General features: G+C 39.1%; 2 protein-coding genes across 7 annotated transcripts in view; one reads left to right on the forward strand and one right to left on the reverse strand.

The window, feature by feature from the left end:
- Positions 1–87, forward strand: part of LOC138852594 (uncharacterized) — an 88,228-nt gene extending 88,141 nt beyond the window's left edge. For all 5 annotated transcript variants that reach the window (XM_070084210.1, XM_070084205.1, XM_070084208.1 and 2 more), the window contains one exon: positions 1–87. This exon is cut by the window's left edge and continues 1,063 nt beyond it. The gene's annotated coding sequence lies outside the window, so the exon portion shown is untranslated.
- Positions 88–5,220: 5,133 nt separating this feature from the next.
- Positions 5,221–23,730, reverse strand: part of Prps (phosphoribosyl pyrophosphate synthetase) — a 56,617-nt gene continuing 38,107 nt past the window's right edge. For both annotated transcript variants that reach the window (XM_070084203.1, XM_070084204.1), the window contains 4 exons: positions 21,904–22,077; positions 21,080–21,239; positions 17,867–18,009; positions 5,221–7,338 (listed from right to left, as the gene is read on the reverse strand). In XM_070084203.1, coding sequence (XP_069940304.1) covers positions 17,917–18,009; positions 21,080–21,239; positions 21,904–22,077 — 427 coding nt within the window. In that variant the 3' untranslated portion in view covers positions 5,221–7,338; positions 17,867–17,916. The remainder of the gene's footprint in view (positions 7,339–17,866; positions 18,010–21,079; positions 21,240–21,903; positions 22,078–23,730) is intronic.

Raw genomic sequence — 23,730 nt, forward strand, 5'->3', positions numbered from 1 at the left:
CTCTGTGCAGTGCCATGTTACTAAATTAATTATTAATAAATTAATAAATTATTAATTTAATAATTTATTAATAAATTATTAATTTTTTGTTTTTCTTTTGCTGTAATAAGACCTTAATAGTATGAGACAGCTGGAGGTCGTCTCACCCCTCATGCAGGGTTCTATGATGCTGATGTGGGTTCTTGAAACAAGAAACTGAACCTACATTACCCTTCCTCATACTGAATCTAAATCTCATTACCCCCAGGCATTATGACCCCTACATATTTAGAGCTCTAAATCTAAAATCAGCAGTAATTAGATTTGATCCAAGGAAGGAGAGGGTAGCTCCAGTTTTCTCAGTCAAGAGCCCATCAGCATTAAGGCAATCTCCTTGAGAGGTGCAATTAATGTACAGAATATATCATACTCTCAAATCACTCTTGATCCTGTAACTGATTTGCACATATTTGTGTAGGAACTTGCATATTTGTAAATTATTACGAAATTCTTAGATTATTTTTTAGAAGATTATAATAAAGTATTCATAAGGACATGCTGAACCTGTAGGGGGGCCAAACAGCACCTGGGAAAGGGGGTAGTCAGATAATATCTAGATTATTATTATTAGTATAATCAAGGGGGAAGCGCTAAACCCGGAGGATTATACAGCGCCTGGGGGGGGGGGATGTGGAAGGCATTCAGGCTCAATTCGGGGAACTGGAGCACAGATCCAATTCCCTAAATCAAGAGCCCCTCACCAACATCAAGGAACCTTCCTTGAGGGGGATAATATCTAGAGATGTTATTATACTACAGGTATTCAGAAAATAAGTGCTAGATTGGAATGCATCATGTAGTGCTGAGGTGTGAAGATGTGCAAAGGAAGAGGGGAGGGGGTTAGTTGTGATTGAAATTGCTTAAATCTGAAGAATAGTGAGTTTGCAAGATTAAGCACATTCACTGGGCAATTACTGGATTGACATTCTACCCCATTTTTGAGTAACATAGGCAAAAAATTTTCTGTAATATGGCATTTAATTAGTGAAGACTTATAAAGTTCCAGAAGTGACAGGTATGTAAGCATGTCCTTTATGGTGTCTTTTTGATTATTATTATTATAATCAAGGGGGAAGCGCTAAACCCGGAGGATTATACAGCCGGTGTCTTTTTGAAAGTTTAAGGAATTTAGTTTATTCAGATCTATTTTTTTCCTTTGGTTTATAAATGCGCATAGCAAACTTTAGCGCCAGGGTAAAGGTCTTGTTCACAGCATACGATAGCCCTTCTGAAGATGACGTTGATGATTTCTGGTCTAGCTATGTTCGTCAGGGCACTGTGAGAAGAATCAGTCAAATTTCTGTTCCAGGTTCCTTTTCTAGTATTCATTGACTCAAGACTATCATTCTGATGTTTTCTCCGGTGCATTCAGTTTTCCCTGATATTGATAAGTGTAGTGCCACTCCTCAACATAGTATGTGCTGGACTGGAGGAGGAAAGGTGTGATCAGATTGTGAGAGATAGAAACAATTAGATACACATAGGAGATCTCCAGGGAATATATTTTTTATTTACCTAAGGTCCAGGGGATGGCAATTATTATTATTATTATTGTTATTATAATCAAGGGGGAAGCGCTAAACCCGGAGGATTATACAGCGCCTTGGGGATGTGGAAGGCATTCAGGCTTAATTCGGGGAACTGGAGCACAGATCCAATTCCCTAAATCAAGAGCCCCTCACCAACATCAAGGAACCTTCCTTGAGGGGTGGGGATGGCAAATGTGGCTGCATATAAATGAGAGGTGGTGGGAAAGCTCTAAACTGCAATAATCGTACAGTTCCTGGGAAATAGAGGCAATCAGGTTTGATTCAAGCAAGTGGAGATTTGGTTCAGTTCCTTAGATTAATGCTTCACAACTCCACATCTCCTGTTCTCCTGACTGCAATGCTAGCAGAAAATTTTGTACCCTAGGTCCAGATTTATCAAGGACTGCAAAGGGGCAAGATAGTTTGCTGCAACAGACCATCTGCTGGATTTGTTTACATTTTGTATCTGTAGTTATGTACATACCAAGAGTATGTGGCAGTGACCTGTAGCATCCTTAGTACACTTGCAACAGTGGTGGTGAGAAATCATTTTTTGTGACTTTTTGGTTTCCCCTGCCCCATTTTTATTTTTTCTGTTGTAAATATGCCCATGACTGTGGTTCTTGCTCCTAAACTAATACATGGTTAACCTAAGAAGACCTCAATAGACAGATCTGTTAATAAAGAGATGAGTAATCCAGGACCCTGCAATTTCATCGTCTGTAGTAAGGAAAACCCATCAAAAATTTGTTGCAAGATATGTCCGAGAGGACCTTAAGCCACAGACTACAGAAAGACCACCTTCCCTCGTAGTGTGCAACCGTGAACAGCTGTCATCAAAAGTTGTGACTACCAAGGGTTGGACTTGTGTAATAAATACAAGCATTGGTGGAAAGTGATGTTTAGTTATAAATCCAGCTTTAGGTGCATTCAAGGTATGCCAAGGCAAGTTTCTCATCATTGTGGTAGCAATGTGTGCAACCCCAGATGTTGGGAGACAAGGGTTAAACACTCAAACTAGTGTGGGAATTATTATTATTATAATCAAAAAGAAGCGCTAAGCCACAAGGACTATACAGCTATAGTGTGGGAAGCTTCCAGTGATGTGAAAGAAAGGGAAGGCTTTTTCTTCCTGAAAACAAAGCAAAATGAATGGGATGCAATATATTAAGATACTAAAGAGCCATCTAAAAAATTTTCCAACAAAATTAAACCTATCACACATCCAAAATAGTTAAAATGTAGTTTAGCAATGACAATATTAATTGCTTGATTGGCCTGGTAATAGCCCAAAAAATGAGTGGTGCAAAGTGAACAAACAAAAGAAGTGAGACACCTTGTTCGTGCCAGAACGGTAAGAGTCGATGAAGATGAAGCCCCTGTGGATATTGCTTATTTTCTTTAGCAGACTTCATGCCCAAGCGCATAGAAGTAAAGGGAGAGAGAAAAAAAAATATTAAAGATAAGGATGTACAACTTTCATAGTACTCTTTTGTTATCGAAGTTAAATATTTGTGTAAAACAGATTAAGGGCATGAGCTTGGAAAAAGCTTGGTCTCCAGGAAAAACATTGCCTCTAAGCATTTATTTTAATCGCAGAGATGCATTAACCCTTTCAGGGTCCACAGTCCCTCTCTGAGACTTGTTCTCAGGGTCCCCCAAATTTCAAAAAAAAAAAAAAAAAAAATTATTTTTTCTTACGAAAAGATAATCTTTTCCCGATCATAATGACACCAAAAGTATGAAATTTGAGGGAAAACTTATGGAATTATGCTCTTGCGAAGTTAGCGGTCTCGACGATGTTCACGCATTGGCGATTTTGTCCATTTTGAGCCCTATTTTCGGTCAATTCCAGTGTACTAGTCAACAAAAATCATAACTATTTCACTAGAGCTCCATTTTTTCTATCGAATGAGTACAAGAAACCACCCATTTACCCATTTCAACTATCCAATACAGTGGTCAGAATTTAGCAATTTTTGCCAATCTCGCACAAATTTCAAAAGATGCCAATTTTCAAATAGGGTCCAGAATAAACAAGAAAGACATTCCTGGCACTAAAATAACATTTCCTCTGTTCATTAGTTTCTATGCCCCTCTTACATTCTTTTGCTCTTCACTTTGAATTTTTATTCTCACAAAAAAATAGATTTACTGATATGCAGACTACTGCATTAGTGTAGAAATGGTATAAATAATATCAGCGCACTTGTGAAAGAATATTAGACTCACCAGTTGACGTGTATTGGACGCTTGGCATGATTTGTTTACTTTTGAACTTTGGTAAAAATCTAACATTTCTGCTACTTTGAGCTCAATTTCAAGGTACTCTTCATTGTAAAACCAGTCAAAATCATCTCGATTTCTGTAATAGGTCTTCCATTCTATAAAATGAGACCAGGAAAACAAGAATACAACAATAAATACCATAAGAAAATACAGTGCAAAGTCGCTGTTTTAATCCAAAAAGTTTTTTTTTTTTTTTTTTTTTTTTTTTTTTTTTTTTTTTTTTTTTTTTTTTTTTTTTTTTTTTTTTTTTATATATACTGCACACACTGACCATATAGACCCATTCTTTCATATGTAGGCCTACCAGCTTTCTCTCACTAGATTTGAGGGCGTTGGAATTTAGGCATACTAGTACGGCCGAAACGCTGAAAGGGTTAAACCTGTATGGGTCATAGTGCCTGGGTAATTGGAGGCAGTTATTCTCAATCCAAGGAAGTGAAGTCCAGTTCCTTGAATGCCTCAATAATAGTGCCTGTTGTCAATCTTTTTATCAGCTTGGTAGTTTTACCTCATCTTTAAATGGTCTATGGTTCAGTTGCAACAGTAGTGCATTTCAAATGAACTGCTTGGGAGCAGTCAGACCACCAAGGGACACATTTTGGTTACCAGAGGTCCACAATGGACACCAGCCCACTTCCCTTACCTTCCATAACCCCCAACACCTGCTCCTGCAGTTACCCGCAAATCATTTATTCCTAACGTATCTTGTGGAGTGACCCTACTCCTCCAAGGTTTGTCAGGTCCTTATTTTGGTTCTCCACCTTCTTGTGGATTGTCCGGTTTAACAGTGAGCTCGCAGGATTTTACTACTGCTGCCCTTACCTTATCTTTCCTTCTTGCAGGTGGCCTTGCCTTTGACTTACGATAACTTTTTGTTAACTTTCTTACTATACAAACTTTGACACACAGCCCCTAGTATCTCTTCCAGCCCTTTTCTCCCCTCTCCACCTAGCTGTTTATAGCCCTGGCACTAATTTCTCTGCCCCACAGCGCTGCATGACCCTTGTCGGTTTAGCGCTTTGATTTGATTTATTTTTAACTTGCCACTACCTCCACACTGACTTTGCTAACCACCCTAGCCCATAGCCAACACTTCCTTTCTGTTTCCATTGTCTGCTTAGTGATAAAGGCTTTTTTACAGTGGAATATCAGAGGATACAGGGGGAGCTCCAAATGCTGCACTCCTGTTTGTATCTGTCATTTAATATGTGAAAGATAAGAGAAGCTTTGCTGCAAATTGAGAAAAACAAAATTCAGTTCTTTTGAAGTAAAACTTCTCAACTATCACCTTCATTAGCAGATCTGAGGTTAACAATCACACTATACAAGTTAATTAAGAATAAGAGGTAAAGAAAAAATGGCAAAATAATTAACAATTATTAATCCCATATGACCTTATAATATACAATACACTACTAACAATTTCAAAGTATTAGTGATATATTGTGAGGGTATTCATTATACCCTTTTCTGGATATGTAGTAAAAGTCAAGAGAGCAATTTTACTGAAAATATAGTTCATTCTCTTTAAACAAAATATAATTTGGCAAATCCTAAAGAAAACAAAACTACCTTCAATTATATAGGTACAACATTTCATGTGTGTGTAGTGAGCTTTCTAAAATTAGAGTATTTGACAGGAGTACATGGGCTGTTGGAGTATGAGTAGGGTAATTATGAAGGGATTAAGGGAAACCAGACTCGAGTACCGGAGGTGGAAACGACTGCCTGCATTCTGGAGGAAGGAATGTTGCAGTCACAAGGTAATTACGATGACTGCATACTTCTGGGGAGATGACAAATGAGTGATTATATTTTCTTTGGGTCACCTTGCCTTGGTGGGAGATTTTTTTTTTTTTACACACCATCTCCCACCAAAGAAAACACAATCATTTACTATCTTCCGATAAATGTGGTCACATTACAGATTACCCATCCAACTAACATGCACTACCTTTCCCCACCTACAGGACTAAGTATGGCAATCCTTTCACTGAAAGTTACCCTGCTCATACTCAAAGAGCACATCCATTAAAAAGCACTAGTGTCCGTTTGTTTTTATCTAAACTGCTGCTGTATAGCCCTTGTGGCTTAGCGCTTCTTTATTATAATATCTAAAATGCTTGCACAAACCTGTTAGATGCTCTAGGACTTTAAACTCTAAGCCTCTTGTATCTCCTCTCTCCAACCATTCATGGAATGATAACCCCCTTGCCTTACACACCCTGTCAACCTATTCATCTTCCCTCTACATGCAGCGCTGTATAGCCCTTGTGGCTTAGCACTTCTTTTTGATTATAATAATTACCTTTACATAACCAAATCACCTCACAATGATATTTGTTCCTATCTTTCAGTATGACATACTCAAGGGACAAGGCAAAATTTAAAGTGTCTGCTGAGAAATGGACAGTAGTCATAATTAAAGGTGCTTTCAAACCACTTTCTGCTGGTGTCTCTTCAATGATAGTTCAGCTCATTCCCAGTCAATACACCGCGACTTCCTGCCACATGATTAACTCAAAAGGGTCGAAGAGAACCACACCAGCAGAATGTATTTATTTGGAAACTGCTCTAATTATGACTGCAGGCACAATTCCTCAGACTAGGAAACGAACATCAACCTAATACACGTATAACTATCCTCGTATCAATCATTCCAGGTAGTGGAGCACTGTAGTAGGCATACTAGCCCAAATGTGCTTTAATGTGTTAGTCACTTCTCTTGAAAAAGATCAATACATGTGAATGAAATGTTGTGTACCTCTTTATTATAAAGTTTGTTTTCTTGAGTATATTATTTGTCGACTGTTGCCACTATTACAAAAAAAAAAAATTTAACAAGTCAAAAACCTTTCACAGGTTGTGCACTTCCTTATCAATGCTAAGATGGTGGAAATGGACAATTTTTGTTAAGTATTCAGTTAACTGAAAACTTAGTAAAAAGCACTAACTTTTTAACAATAACAAGTTTAAACATCACACTTCCTTCTTAACCAATTATTAATAGTATTCATAAGAGCTTGTTAGATTTAACATTTTGATTGTAATTAAAAAATTGGTACAAAACTAATATCAACCCACTTGTTTATTTTAAAGGTTGCCAGTAAGCCGACAAGTAGTAAATGAAAGACAGGTAGACAGAGCAAGCTTTAGTGTATATGTATATATATATATATATATATATGAGGCATTTCACTCATTGAGCGAGACTTTTTTTAAATAAAGGATTGATCTGCTTGTGTGACTTTGATTTACTACATTTTTATTTCATTGAATTCTGAGCATAACAAGAACTTTGTTTTTATACATGTACAGTATTTCTAACAGATATATAGAGGGTCTTTAAGCAGATGTTGAAGAGAAGCTGGATATGAAAAATTTTCAATTGTTCAGTCAACTTCTAATTAATGATGTGCAACATTTATTAAACACATGCAACTCCCCTCCACACTGTGCGTTCTCTGCTTCTGGAAGTATCCTGGTAGCCAATAAAGAAAAATTGCATATAATTAAATGAATTTTAAATATTGAGATACTATATACTAGATGTACACAATATTAGGATAATTTTTAAAACAATCTGTAGATTAATACAGCACTACAGAACATTGTATCCTAAACATTACAGTGCAATTTCAGTAAAATGAGAGCTTTAAAAACATTTAATTCCCTAAATATTGTTGTAAATGACAAACTCTGATACCCTATTATAGGCTTACCATAGCTCCCTGAATAATGAAGATAGCCAACATACTTTGTAATAAACATATATATCTATATATATTTTTTTCAACAAGTCGGCCGTCTCCCACCGAGGCAGGGTGACCCAAAAAAGAAAGAAAATCCCCAAAAATACTTTTTATATATATATATATATGAGAGAGAGAGAGAGAGGTTAAGAGAGTGGTGAAGCAATGTAAAAAGAGAGCAAATGAGAGAGTGGGTGAGATGTTATCAACAAATTTTGTTGAAAATAAGAAAAAATTTTGGAGGGAGATTAACAAGTTAAGGAAGCCTAGAGAACAAATGGATTTGTCAGTTAAAAATAGGAGAGGAGAGTTATTAAATGAAGAGTTAGAGGTATTGGGAAGATGGAGGGAATATTTTGAGGAATTGTTAAATGTTGATGAAATAGGGAGGCTGTGATTTCGTGTATAGGGCAAGGAGGAATAACATCTTGTAGGAGTGAGGAAGAGCCAGTTGTGAGTGTGGGGGAAGTTTGTGAGGCAGTAGGTAAAATGAAGGGGGGTAAGGCAGCCGGGATTGATGGGATAAAGATAGAAATGTTAAAAGCAGGTGGTGATATAGTTTTGGAGTGGTTGGTGCAATTATTTAATAAATGTTTGGAAGAGGGTAAGGTACCTAGGGATTGGCAGAGAGTATGCATAGTTCCTTTGTATAAAGGCAAAGGGGACAAAAGAGAGTGCAAAAATTATAGGGGGATAAGTCTGTTGAGTATACATGGTAAAGTGTATGGTAGAGTTATTATTGAAAGAATTAGGAGTAAGACGGAGAATAGGATAGCAGATGAACAAGGAGGCTTTAGGAAAAGTATGGGGTGTGTCAACCAGGTGTTTACAGTGAAACATATAAGTGAACAGTATTTAGATAAGGCTAAAGAGGTCTTTGTGGCATTTATGGATTTGGAAAAGGCGTATGAGAGGGTGGATAGGGGGGCAATGTGGCAGATGTTGCAGGTGTATGGTGTAGGAGGTAGGTTACTGAAAGCAGTGAAGAGTTTTTACGAGGATTGTGAGGCTCAAGTTAGAGTATGTAGGAAAGAGGGAAATTATTTCCCAGTAAAAGTAGGCCTTAGACAAGGATGTGTGATGTCACCGTGGTTGTTTAATATATTTATAGATGGCGTTGCAAGAGAAGTAAATGCGAGGGTCTTGGCAAGAGGTGTGGAGTTAAAAGATAAAGAATCACACAAAGTGGGAGTTGTCACAGTTGCTCTTTGCTGATGACACTGTGCTCTTGGGAGATTCTGAAGAGAAGTTGCAGAGATTGGTGGATGAATTTTGTAGGGTGTGCAAAAGAAGAAAATTAAAAGTGAATACAGGAAAGAGTAAGGTTAAGAGGATAACAAAAAGATTAGGTGATGAAAGATTGGATATCAGATTGGAGGGAGAGAGTATGGAGGAGGTGAATGTATTCAGATATTTGGGAGAGGACGTGTCAGCGGATGGGTCTATGAAAGATGAGGTGAATCATAGAATTGATGAGGGGAAAAGGGCGAGTGGTGCACTTAGGAGTCTGTGGAGACAAAGAACTTTGTCCTTGGAGGCAAAGAGGGGAATGTATGAGAATATAATTTTACCAACGCTCTTACATGGGTGTGAAGCATGGGTGATGAATGTTGCAGCGAGGAGAAGGCTGGAGGCTGTGGAGATGTCATGTCTGAGGGCAATGTGTGGTGTGAATATAATGCAGAGAATTCATAGTTTGGAAGTTAGGAGGAGGTGCAGGATTACCAAAACTGTTGTCCAGAGGGCTGAGGAAGGGTTGTTGAGGTGGTTCGGACAGGTAGAGAGAATGGAACGAAACAGTGACTTCAAGAGTGTATCAGTCTCTAGTGGAAGGAAGGCGGGGTAGGGGTCGGCCTAGGAAAGGTTGGAGGGAGGGGGTAAAGGAGGTTTTGTGTGTGAGGGGCTTGGACTTCCAGCAGGCATGCATGAGCGTGTTTGATAGGAGTGAATGGAGACAAATGGTTTTTAATACTTGACGTGCTGTTGGAGTGTGACCAAAGTAACATTTATGAAGGGGTTCAGGGAAACCGGCAGGCCGGACTTGAGTCCTGGAGATGGGAAGTACAGTGCCTGCACTCTGAAGGAGGGGTGTTAATGTTACAGTTTAAAAACTGTAGTGTAAAGCACCCTTCTGGCAAGACAGTGATGGAGTGAATGATGGTGAAAGTTTTTCTTTTTCGGGCCACCCTGCCTTGGTGGGAATCGGCCAGTGTGATGATAAAAAAAAAAATATTTCTTTCTTTCGACACACCGGCCGTATCCCACCAAGGCGGGGTGGCCCAAAAGGAAAAACGAAAGTTTCTCCTTTTACATTTAGTAATATATACAGGAGAAGAGATTACTAGCCCCTTGCTCCCGGCATTTTAGTCGCCTCTTACAACACGCATGGCTTACGGAGGAAGAATTCTGTTCCACTTCCCCATGGAGATAAGAGGAAATAAACAAAAATAAGAACTAGAAAGAAAATAGAAGAAAACCCAGAGGGGTGTGTATATATGTGCTTGTACATGTATGTGTAGTGTGACCTAAGTGTAAGTAGAAGTAGCAAGACATATCTGAAATAAATAACTAAATAAATAAATAACAAAAAGGCACAATACCGTGACTGGAACGATACACAAATAACCCGCACATAAAAGACAGAAGCTTACGACGACGTTTCAGTCCGACTTGGACCATTGACAAAGTCACACTAACAGAGGTGGAGCAGGACGGCTATATATAGGCAGGAAGAGGTAGAGGTGGTAGTAGTAGTAGTAGTAGTACAAGAATTGTCTATAATACCAACAGGATGAAATGACACATGCACAACACCCGGGCATCCCCACCGTAGACGTTTCGCCATCCAGCCAGCCACTGGATGGCGAAACGTCCACAACAAAGACAACCAGACGCTGCACATGTGTCTAAATTTCATCAGTAGTTGTAGTAGAAGAAGAAGAGGTAGTAGTAGTGGTAGTGGTAGAACTGGGAAATAAGGAAGACGAGCCAGTCAAATACAAAGGAAGGGGAGCACTGCAAGAGAGCTAGAAACCCACAGAGGGAGAGCAAGCGCACCGAGGTGCGTGAAAGGGGAAGTGGTGAAATAAAATAAAAGAAGAAGGAACAGAAACACGAGACAGGAGAGAGAAAGACCACCCAGAGGAGAAAAGGAGAGAGGAAAGGGGAAGAGGAAGAAGAAAAAGAAGAATAAGAGGAAGAAGAAAAAGAAGAAGAAGAAGAAATGAGGATTCAGGTTAAGTCACGGGTGTTCTGAAGTTTGGAGCATTTTACAATGTAGTGGGAGAGGAAGGCATCTACAGAGACGAAGCCAGGGCTAAGGTTCATACAAGGAAAGTTGTGTATAAGAGAGGATTCAACTAGACGGCGACTGTTCGAGTTGGAAGTAGGGAAGACAGTTTTAGCAGAAGACCAGTCAATAGGATGGCTATGATCTCTGACGTGACAGAAAAGAGCATTGTTAGTGTCGGCAAGCCTAACACTATTTTTGTGCTCCCTAAGTCTGTCAGAAAGAGATCGACCAGTTTCTCCGAAGTATTGAAGAGGACAGGAGGAGCAAGAAATAGAGTAGACACCAGGAACATCTGTAGAGGGAGGAGAGGTATGAACGAGATTAGTGCGAAGAGTGTTAGTCTGGCGGAAGGTAAGCTTGATGTCTAAGGGGCGGAGAGAACTGTTGAGATTAGAAAGACCGGAAATGTAGGGAAGGCAGAGGATAGAAGAGTTCCCATGAGTAGAGAAGAAATTGCGTTAGCACGTGAGAGGGCAGAGTCTATGAAATGGGAAGGGTAGCCAAGACGGGAGAACGAATTATGAAGAGTGGAAATTTCTGCTGGAAGGAACTGAGGATCACAGATGCGGAGGGCACGGAGAAAGAGGGAGATAAGAACACTTTTCTTGACAGGGGAAGCATGATAGGAAAAGTAGTGAATGTACATGCCACTGTGCATATCTGAAATCTTGCATGTTCATGAGACAGAAAAAAAAGACACCAGCAATCCTAACATCATGTAAAACAATTACAGGCTTTCATTTTACACTCACTTGGCAGGGCGGTAGTACCTCCCTGGGCGGTTGCTGTCTACCAACCTACTACCTATGATATATATTTTTTTTTTCAACAAGTTGGCCGTCTCCCACCAAGGCAGGGTGACCCAAAAAGAAAATACTTTCATCATTCAACACTTTCGCCTCACTCACATATAATCACTATTTTTGCAGAGGTGCTCAGAACATAACAGTTTAGAAGCATATACATGTAAAGATATACAACATATCCCTCCAAACTGCTAATACCCTAAAACCCCTCCTTTAGAGTGCAGGCATTGTACTTCCCATTTCCAGGACTCAAGTCCAGCTATATAAAAATAACCGGTTTCCCTGAATCCCTTCACTAAATTTTACCCTGCTCACACTCCAACAGATCGTCAGGATATATACACAGTGGACCCCCGCATAACGATCACCTCCGAATGCGACCAATTATGTATTTATGTAAGTGCATTTGTACATGTATGTTTGGGGGACTGAAATGGACTAATCTACTTCACAATATTCCTTATGGGAACAAATTCGGTCAGTACTGGCACCTGAACATACTTCTGGAGTGAAAAAATATCGTTAACCGGGGGTCCACTGTATATATATATATTTTTTTTTTATTATCACACTGGCCGATTCCCACCAAGGCAGGGTGGCCCGAAAAAGAAAAACTTTCACCATCATTCACTCCATCACTGTCTTGCCAGAAGGGTGCTTTACACTACAGTTTTTAAACTGTAACATTAACACCCCTCCTTCAGAGTGCAGGCACTGTACTTCCCATCTCCAGGACTCAAGTCCGGCCTGCCGGTTTCCCTGAACCCCTTCATAAATGTTACTTTGCTCACACTCCAACAGCACGTCAAGTATTAAAAACCATTCGTCTCCATTCACTCCTATCAATCACGCTCACGCACGCCTGCTGGAAGTCCAAGCCCCTCGCACACAAAACCTCCTTTACTCCCTCCCTCCAACCTTTCCTAGGCTGACCCCTACCCCGCCTTCCTTCCACTACAGACTGATACACTCTTGAAGTCATTCTGTTTCGCTCCATTCTCTCTACATGTCCGAACCACCTCAACAACCCTTCCTCAGCCCTCTGGACAACAGTTTTGGTAATCCTGCACCTCCTCCTAACTTCCAAACTACGAATTCTCTGCATTATATTCACACCACACATTGCCCTCAGACATGACATCTCCACTGCCTCCAGCCTTCTCCTCGCTGCAACACTCATCACCCATGCTTCACACCCATATAAAAGTGTTGGAGCAAAATAAAGATTGGATGTGAAAAGTGGGTTATAATAAGCGTGTATGCACCTGGAGAAGAGAGAAGTGTAGAGGAGAGAGAGAGATTTTGGGAAATGTTGAGTGAATGCGTGGGGAGTTTTGAATCAAGTGTGAGAGTAATGGTGGTTGGGGATTTTAATGCTAAAGTGGGTAAAAATGTTATGGAGGGAGTAGTAGGTAAATTTGGGGTGCCAGGGGTAAATGTAAATGGGGAGCCTTTAATTGAGCTATGTGTAGAAAGAAATTTGGTAATAAGTAATACATATTTTATGAAAAAGAGGATAAATAAATATACAAGGTATGATGTAGCACGTAATGAAAGTAGTTTATTAGATTATGTATTGGTGGATAAAAGGTTGATGGGTAGGCTCCAGGATGTACATGTTTATAGAGGGGCAACTGATATATCGGATCATTATTTAGTTGTAGCTACAGTTAGAGTAAGAGGTAGATGGGAAAAGAGGAAGGTGGCAACAACAAGTAAGAGGGAGGTGAAAGTGTATAAACTAAGGGAGGAGGAAGTTCGGGTGAGATATAAGCGACTATTGGCAGAAAGGTGGGCTAGTGCAAAGATGAGTAGTGGGGGGGTTGAAGAGGGTTGGAATAGTTTTAAAAATGCAGTATTAGAATGTGGGGCAGAAGTTTGTGGTTATAGGAGGGTGGGGGCAGGAGGAAAGAGGAGTGATTGGTGGAATGATGAAGTAAAGGGTGTGATAAAAGAGAAAAAGGTAGCTTATGAGAGGTTTTTACAAAGCAGAAGTGTTATAAGAAGAGCAGAGTATATGGAGAGTAAAAGAAAGGTAAAGAGAGTGGTGAGAGAGTGCAAAAGGAGAGCAGATGATAGAGTGGGAGAGGCACTGTCAAGAAATTTTAATGAAAATAAGAAAAAATTTTGGAGCGAGTTAAACAAGTTAAGAAAGCCTAGGGAAAATATGGATTTGTCAGTTAAAAACAGAGTAGGGGAGTTAGTAGATGGGGAGATGGAGGTATTGGGTAGATGGCGAGAATATTTTGAGGAACTTTTAAATGTTAAGGAAGAAACAGAGGCAGTAATTTCATGCACTGGTCAGGGAGGTATACCATCTTTTAGGAGTGAAGAAGAGCAGAATGTAAGTGTGGGGGAGGTACGTGAGGCATTACGTAAAATGAAAGGGGGTAAAGCAGCTGGAACTGATGGGATCATGACAGAAATGTTAAAAGCAGGGGGGGATATAGTGTTGGAGTGGTTGGTACTTTTGTTTAATAAATGTATGAAAGAGGGGAAGGTACCTAGGGATTGGCAGAGAGCATGTATAGTCCCTTTATATAAAGGGAAAGGGGACAAAAGAGACTGTAAAAATTACAGAGGAATAAGCTTACTGAGTATACCAGGAAAAGTGTACGGTAGGGTTATAATTGAAAGAATTAGAGGTAAGACAGAATGTAGGATTGCGGATGAGCAAGGAGGTTTTAGAGTGGGTAGGGGATGTGTAGATCAGGTGTTTACATTGAAGCATATATGTGAACAGTATTTAGATAAAGATAGGGAGGTTTTTATTGCATTTATGGATTTAGAAAAGGCATATGATAGAGTGGATAGAGGAGCAATGTGGCAGATGTTGCAAGTATATGGAATAGGTGGTAAGTTATTAAATGCTGTAAAGAGTTTTTATGAGGATAGTGAGGCTCAGGTTAGGGTGTGTAGAAGAGAGGGAGACTACTTCCCGGTAAAAGTAGGTCTTAGACAGGGATGTGTAATGTCACCATGGTTGTTTAATATATTTATAGATGGGGTTGTAAAGGAAGTAAATGCTAGGGTGTTTGGGAGAGGGGTGGGATTAAATTATGGGGAATCAAATTCAAAATGGGAATTGACACAGTTACTTTTTGCTGATGATACTGTGCTTATGGGAGATTCTAAAGAAAAATTGCAAAGGTTAGTGGATGAGTTTGGGAATGTGTGTAAAGGTAGAAAGTTGAAAGTGAACATAGAAAAGAGTAAGGTGATGAGGGTGTCAAATGATTTAGATAAAGAAAAATTGGATATCAAATTGGGGAGGAGGAGTATGGAAGAAGTGAATGTTTTCAGATACTTGGGAGTTGACGTGTCGGCGGATGGATTTATGAAGGATGAGGTTAATCATAGAATTGATGAGGGAAAAAAGGTGAGTGGTGCGTTGAGGTATATGTGGAGTCAAAAAACGTTATCTATGGAGGCAAAGAAGGGAATGTATGAAAGTATAGTAGTACCAACACTCTTATATGGGTGTGAAGCTTGGGTGGTAAATGCAGCAGCAAGGAGACGGTTGGAGGCAGCGGAGATGTCCTGTCTAAGGGCAATGTGTGGTGTAAATATTATGCAAAAAATTCGGAGTGTGGAAATTAGGAGAAGGTGTGGAGTTAATAAAAGTATTAGTCAGAGGGCAGAAGAGGGGTTGTTGAGGTGGTTTGGTCATTTAGAGAGAATGGATCACAGTAGAATGACATGGAAAGCATATAAATCTATAGGGGAAGGAAGGCGGGGTAGGGGTCGTCCTCGAAAGGGTTGGAGAGAGGGGGTAAAGGAGGTTTTGTGGGTAAGGGGCTTGGATTTCCAGCAAGCGTGCGTGAGCGTGTTAGATAGGAGTGAATGGAGACGAATGGTACTTGGGACCTGACGATCTGTTGGAGTGTGAGCAGGGTAATATTTAGTGAAGGGATTCAGGGAAACCGGTTATTTTCATATAGTCGGACTTGAGTCCTGGAAATGGGAAGTACAATGCCTGCACTTTAAAGGAGGGGTTTGGGATATTGGCAGTTTGGAGGGATATGTTGTGTATCTTTATATGTGTATGCTTCTAGACTGTTGTATTCTGAGCACCTCTGCAAAAACAGTGATAATGTGCGAGTGTGGTGAAAGTGTTGAATGATGATGAAAGTATTTTCTTTTTGGGGATTTTCTTTCTTTTTTGGGTCACCCTGCCTCGGTGGGAGACGGCCGACTTGTTGAAAAAAAAAAAAAAAAAAAAAAAATATACTCTCATACATTCCCCTCTTTGCCTCCAAGGACAAAGTTCTTTGTCTCCACAGACTCCTAAGTGCACCACTCACCCTTTTCCCCTCATCAATTCTATGATTCACCTCATCCTTCATAGACCCATCCGCTGACACATCCACTCCCAAATATCTGAATACATTCACCTCCTCCATACTCTCTCCCTCCAATCTGATATCCAATCTTTCATCACCTAATATTTTTGTTATCCTCATAACCTTACTCTTTCCTGTATTCACTTTTAATTTTCTTCTTTTGCACACCCTACCAAATTCATCCACCAATCTCTGCAACTTCTCTTCAGAATCTTCCAAGAGCAGTGTCATCAGCAAAGAGCAACTGTGACAACTCCCACTTTATGTGTGATTCCTTATCTTTTAACTCCACGCCTCTTGTCAAGACCCTCGCATTTACTTCTCTTACAACCCCATCTATAAATATATTAAACAACCACGGTGACATCACACATCCCTGTCTAAGGCCTACTTTTACTGGGAAATAATTTCCCTCTTTCCTATGTACTCTAACTTGAGCCTCACTATCCTCGTAAAAACTCTTCACTGCTTTCAGTAACTTACCTCCTACACCATACACCTGCAACATTGCCCCCCTATCCATCCTGTCATACGCCTTTTCCAAATCCATAAATGCCACAAAGACCTCTTTAGCCTTATCTAAATACTGTTCACTTATATGTTTCACTGTAAACACCTGGTCCACACACCCCCTATCTTTCCTAAAGCCTCCTTGTTCATCTGCTATCCTATTCTCAGTCTTACTTTTAATTCTTTCAATAACTCTACCATACACTTTACCAGGTATACCCAACAGACTAATCCCCCTATAATTTTTGCACTCTCTTTTGTCCCCTTTGCCTTTATACAAAGGAACTATGCATCCTTTCCAACACACATGCATATACATGCTGGATACTCAAGTCCCTAATTTCAAAGGCTCTGTTAATCCCTTCCTTAAACCATTCCTGGGATGGCCCCTTCCTCTCCTACCCCAGATTTACACACCCTCTCCATTCTCTCTACATACCCAAGGGTTTAGCGCTTAGTTATGATTCTAATAATCTACATACCCAAACTACCTTTGCTGAGGTTTTGAGAAGTCTTCTACTTCTGAGACAGGCTTGTCTGGTCAAACAAGCTGGTGCTGCTGATGGCCTGCTGGTCTCTCAGCCCTCTTAAATTTTCTGCACAATAGTCAACCCACATACTGCTCACAAACATGACATCACTGCTGCCTCTATCCTCTTATTGCACTGTTCAATACCCATGCGTCATGCCATACAAGTATTGGCACTGCTATACTCTTAATCCATTCCCTTTTATACATCAATAAACTTTGCATAAATGCCTTAACACAACACCTACTTTTTTCCTCCCCTCATCTTTCACAAGCCAATCTGCTGACAGGCCTACTCCCAAATACCTAAATACGTCCTTGTCCTCCATGCTCCCTCTAATCTGATATTTATTTTATCATTACCTAAATTTAGTTACTCTCATCACCTTGCTCTTTTCTATGTTTATTTCCTTCTTTCACACACCCTCCTAAGTTTCTCCACCAACCTTTTGCAACCCTAAAATAGCATAAGAGCAATTTTGCAGAAAGGCAACCTCTGGTGTATCATCATGGCTAGAATGGCAGCCTGAATAACTTACAAATTAAGAATAGATACAAGGAAATAAAAAATGGGAACCACTACACTTCTGTCTTATACAGTATATGCCTCAAGAAAGAACTGTCACTGATAACCAGCAGTTTCGTATTTAAACCTTCTGAAGTTACATGGAAAATTACTGAGGAAGCTAACAATTCAGTACTGCAGAATAAGAATGAATTAGCTGATACCATCTGAAACTTATAAAATCTATGTAGATTAGTGTTACTGTCACCAACCTAATTTGCTCCATTAAATTGTGTGATACTCGTCACACACTTGTCACCATCTACAAAGGTACTGAATTGAAGAGGAAAGATACAGATTCTCCATTGTGGGTTCGACGAATTGCTTCAGCCAAAATGTTGGAGACATCAATCAACTGAAAAGAACTACAGATTACAAAACAAATAACAACATTTGGGTTCAGAGGCACAATGAGTTACAAAAATGAATTTTTTGTCTGGATATCTATACATGATTTAACCCTTTGACTGTCGCGGCCGTATATATACGTCTTACGAGGTACCGTGTTTGACGTATATATACTCATAAATTCTAGCGGCTTCAGATCAAGCAGGAGAAAGCTGGTAGGCCAACATGTGAGAGAATGGGTCTGTGTGCACCATATAAAAAAATCCTGGAGCACGCAGTGCATAATGAGAAAAAAAACTCAGACCGTTTTTTTAATTAAAATGCCGACTTTGTGGTCTATTTTCGTATAGTATTTATGGTTGTATTCTCGTTTTCTTGGTCTCATTTGATAGAATGGAAAACATATAGAAATTGAGGTGATTGATTGATTTTACTATAAAAAGAACCTGAAAATGGAGCTCAAAGTAGGGGAAATGTTTGATTTTTGCCAATGTTCAAAAGTAAACAAATGATGTCATTGTCCAATAAATGTCCAACTAGCCATTCTAATATGCAGTCATGAATGGGTTGATGTTATTTATACAATTATTACAGTATTGCAGTAGTCTGCATAATAGTAAGTCTTCTATTTTATGTTTGAATAAAAATTCAAAATAGAAAGCAAGAGTAATATCAGAGGGGCCTGGAGACATGACTGATGAACAAAGAAAATGTTATTTTAGAGCCAGGAATGTCTGCATTGTTCATTCTGGACCTTATTTTGAAATTGTCATATTTTTTAATTTTCGTGAAATTGGCCAAATTGCAAATTTCTGACCACATTATTGGGTAGTTAAAATCAGTAAATGGGCAGTTTCTTGTACTCAATCGATAGAAAAAATGGAGTTCTAAAGAAATAGCTATGAGTTTGGTTGACTGGGACAACAGAATTAGCCAAAAATAGGGCTCAAAGTGGGTGAAATCGCCGATTTGTAAATATCGCAGAGGTCGCTAACTTCGCGAGAGCATAATTCCGTCAGTTTTCCATCAAATTTCATTTTTTTGGTGTCATTACAATCGGGAAAAGATTCTCTATCATTTCATAAGAAAAATAATTTTTTTTTTTTTTTAAATTTTGCGACACCAGGAGACACCTCAGGATTGGGGGTTGCGACAGTCAAAGGGTTAAATAGTCAATTTTTTATTTTCAACAAGTCAGCTGTCTCCCACTGAGGCAGGGTGACCCAAAGAGAAAGAAAATCCCCAAAAAGAAAATACTTTCATCATCATTCAGCACTTTCACCTCACTCACACATAATCACTGTTTTTGCAAAGGTGCCCAGAATACAACAGTTTAGAAGTATATACATATAAAAATACACAATATATCTCTCCAAACTGCCAATATCCCAATATGGTGTTACATAAATAATCACTGAATAAATATACAGTGGAACACTCCAATCCAGAATAAGGGTGAGAAGTAAATTGGAACAATGAAACTGCTCAAAAACAATAAAAATATAAAGGGAAGAGGAATAGAAATGACTAATATAGTACAAGCAACCCCCTAAAAAAAAAAAACTTTAAAAAAAGGTTGGCCCCTGCACCTGAATTTTCAAGAACTCATTAATTTATTCCTTGCTTTAACTGCAAGGTTAAACTTAACATTGCATTTTTAATAATATAAATTCAAGGGTTTTTTGCAACTTGTAATAAAATAAAATAACTCATATTGGAATCGACTCGATACATTATGCCAAAAAGCTTGTTTACAGAAAACAGCTGCATGTATAGTGTATCTGACTTCCAGTGTTACCCTCCTCGGCTGCCTTCCTTCCTACAATGATTATCATCATTGTAAAACCTGATACCCTCAAGGGAGGTTCTTTGATGCTGGTGAGGGGCTCTTGATCGAAGGAATTGCACCAATGATCTAATTCCTCAAATCAAGCCTTAATGCCTTCTATTCCTCTAGGTGCTGTATGATCCCTACAAGTTTAGTACCCCCGCCATGAATGTAATATAAACATGTAAACTTTTACAATATACAGTGGACCCCTGCCTTACGATCAGCTCCCAACTCGAACAATTATGTAAGTGTATTTTTGTAAGTGCTTTTGTACGTGTATTTTTGGGGGTCTGAAATGGACTAATCTAATTTACAATATTCCTCGTGGGAACAAATTCGTTCGGTAACAGCACCCAAACAGACTTCTAGAATGAATTAATATCGTAAGTCGGGGGTCCACTGTATAAGATATCTTTACATTGTTACGAATAATGTAGAATCTATTTACAGTGTTTCTCTGGTGTGACAGCCACTAGTTACCTTATCCTTCGTGGCATATCCAGATACTGGAACATTTTAATTGTACTTTCTTTATCTGCAAGTTTATAGTGAATTTTAATATTTTTGCAAGCCTTCAACATTTAAAAAAAATTTCAGTAATATGTAATGCGGTAAGCATTTTTTTAAACTGATGAAAACAAGAGGCCTGGACAAGATGGACAAAATCAAATCTTTAGCAAAATTAAACTTGAGAAGATAGAGCATGGAAAAACCTAAAATTAGGTGTACCATACACTCTTTAAAAGAAAGAAAGATTCTCAGAAAACTAGCTTATATAACATAGAAGCTTTTATGCCACAAGACAGGCAGAAAGCAGCAACTTCACTCTGGCTGTACCCTTCTCCAGAACATCACTCCATCTGAGATCATATATACCCAGGATGACTAGAGTATGGAACACATTCGTACAGCATAATGATGTCAACGAGATAACATCAGTTGATCAAATGAAAATGCTGGCCCACAGATGGCTCCAACTTCATCCTGTTCCCTACTTGTATGTCTCATAACAATAAAAAATGCTTTCAAATGAGCTGATGTAGGTAACAGCTCTTAGCTTGTCAATAAAGGTAGGAATCCTTAACCTGTAAATAGCTTGTCAATAAAACTAGGGATCCTTAACCTTGTCAAACCCTGTGTATAAAAAAAAAAAAAAAAAAAAAAATAGATGCCTTACATCAACATTGACCAATATAAAGTTTATGCTTTTTATTTTTTTCACAAACACTGTCCTTTTTAATATTACCTGAATTTTACTAGAATCCTTCATATGCTGTTCTTGAGGTATGGTATTGGTAACAACAACTGCTTCAAAGCATGCATTGTTAATACGAGACACTGCTGGCCCTGAGAAGATCCCATGTGTCAGGATGGCATATGTTTTTGTAGCACCAGCTTCCATGAGTCTAAAAAGTGAGAACTTTAAATAATTGTACTATATTAATATTAAATAATTAAATCCAATTAATGTTGCACTGAGTTGGAGATGGGCATCAAACATGCTTTATTAAAAAAAATAATAATAAGGTTATCGTATTTTGCAGCTTATAAGACTTGTTTTAGTTTCAATGGCTAGGCACTGGATGTAACTGGGAGAGCTACAGCCCACCCTACACCCTTAACTTATAGCTCCTGTCACTGACCTTCAGTTTATAGGACACAAGGTGGTTTTTTGAGACATTTTATGGAAAAAAAAAACATGCGTCTAATAAGCCGTGAAATACAAATGGCCACAGTCCAACTCGTTTTCTTTTTAAGCCTCATTGAAAATAATAAAAATGTACATTTACAGGTCATCAGATGCTTTTTAACTACTGAAAACTAACAAGTAATGATACTTTGTGTCCTTTGCTAATAAAGAGTAAACACATTGAAACTAATAATTAAAATGGAAATTTAAATCTTTCCAATGCTAACAATGAACTAATTTCCAAAATTCTTTAGTGTTAACATCCACTTTTTGTTAAATTACAATGCTTCTCTACCTGGCAATTTGTATTATATGCCAAAAATACTTGCCAGAACATTTTTCTAATATTACACACACACACACACACAATTAATACATACTTTTCAGCAGCATGGCAGATAGTCCCACAGGTGTCGGCCATATCATCCACAAGAATAGCAATGCGATCCTTTACATCTCCTACTAGAACCATGGAAGCCACTTCATTGGCTTTCTTTCGTTCTTTGTGGATTAGCGCAAATTCTATGTTGAGGCGGTCAGCTATGGAGGTCACTCTGAAAAGAAGAGGTACCGTGTATTTCATCCACATACCTTATATTAGTAAAATTGAAATCACTCCCATGTGCTTCAGAGAACCCTGCAAATTTTATGCAAATTCATATCAGTGTTGCCCTACTTAATAGTGTGTAAATCATACAGCAAAATTAATAAACCACTGTGTGATTAAATCTTATCAGATGAAACAAGAAAAGAAAATAAGACACTCCATATGAATAATGACAAGGTGAGATGCAATTCGGCAAATTTTTCTAACATTCCTTATTGAAACAATGTAGGAAAGAAATAGACAAACAGCATTTACATGTATTAAAAACTTTTGGAAAGGAATACCTCATGAAATATGTATCTAGAAACTGCCAAATATCTGTGGAATATAAAGATAACTATGATACTAAACTATGGGAAACAAAACAAGTCTCAAAGGATCAGTACTGGTTATAAAAACTTTTTAATTTATACGTATAGCTAAACAAATTTGTAATTTAAATGCTTCAAAGCACTCAGAATGTACCCCTGGAACAGAGAAAAGTGATGCTACTTCATAACATATACCTGGAAATTACTTGAAGATCAGGTCCCTAATCAGCCTATTTATTACTTACTAGAAGGGTAGAACCCTTTCAACTGGTGACAGGTATGGTAGTTTGTAAATACCTTCTGATCCAGTGGCAGCAAATGTGACTTAAGATTATTTTACACTAAAACATGTTAGGATAGTGGCAAGGGATATTAAATATTAACCCTTTGAGGGTTTCGGACGTACTAGTACGTCTTACGCGCAGGGGTTTTTGACGTACTAGTACGCACAAATTCTAGCGCCGTCAAATCTCGCGGGAAAAGGCTGGTAGGCCTACATGTGAGAGAATGGGTCTGTGTGGTCGGTGTGCGCGGTAGAAAAAAAATCTGGGACCCAGTGGTGCATTGTGGGAACGCCATCTTAGTAAACAATATCCACCATGCCTCGTGGTAAGAAGCTCCTCACTCCTCGGTGAATTGGGACACTTTTGTTCCCCAGTGACAGTTCTAATACAGATGGAAGTGCCAGTGAAGATTAGTTTCAAGGTTTTGGTGAGGTTTTGACCGAAACTAATGACCATAATATCGGTAATAGTGAGGAAAACCCAGACAACCCTCAGCCTTCCACCTCTGGTGCTGGGCCATCTTGTTCACGTTCAGTTGTACCAGAATCCAAGAGGAAACTTCTATTTTCCCAAATCCCAGACTCGGATGAAAGCATGGGTGATGATAGTGATAGTGAATATGAACTACAAGCTCTTCAAACTAGTTCCAGTAGTGATAGTGAAGTGCAATATTCCCCAGTGAAGCGTCAGTATATACGACGATATATGCGCTCTGGTAGTGTGCCATATGCTATTCCAAGGGGAAGGAGTGCATCTCGGAGTACATCCCGTGGCTGTACAACAGGAACAGAGAGTGAAAATGACGATGATACTGTTGCAATTGGGATGGAAAATGTGTGTGGTGGTAGTGGTGCCGGCGGTGAGGCACCAGCAGTGGGCCATGCTGCCACCCACGCTGCCACCCACACCGCTGCCTCAGCTGATCTACAACAAAGGCCACCATCCCCCACCCACCCACCACACCAGCCTCCACAACCACAACCACCTGTCATTGTCCAGTACCCA

Source organism: Cherax quadricarinatus, chromosome 12 (genome assembly GCF_038502225.1).
Source record: "Cherax quadricarinatus isolate ZL_2023a chromosome 12, ASM3850222v1, whole genome shotgun sequence".
NCBI classification, from domain to species: domain Eukaryota; kingdom Metazoa; phylum Arthropoda; class Malacostraca; order Decapoda; family Parastacidae; genus Cherax; species Cherax quadricarinatus.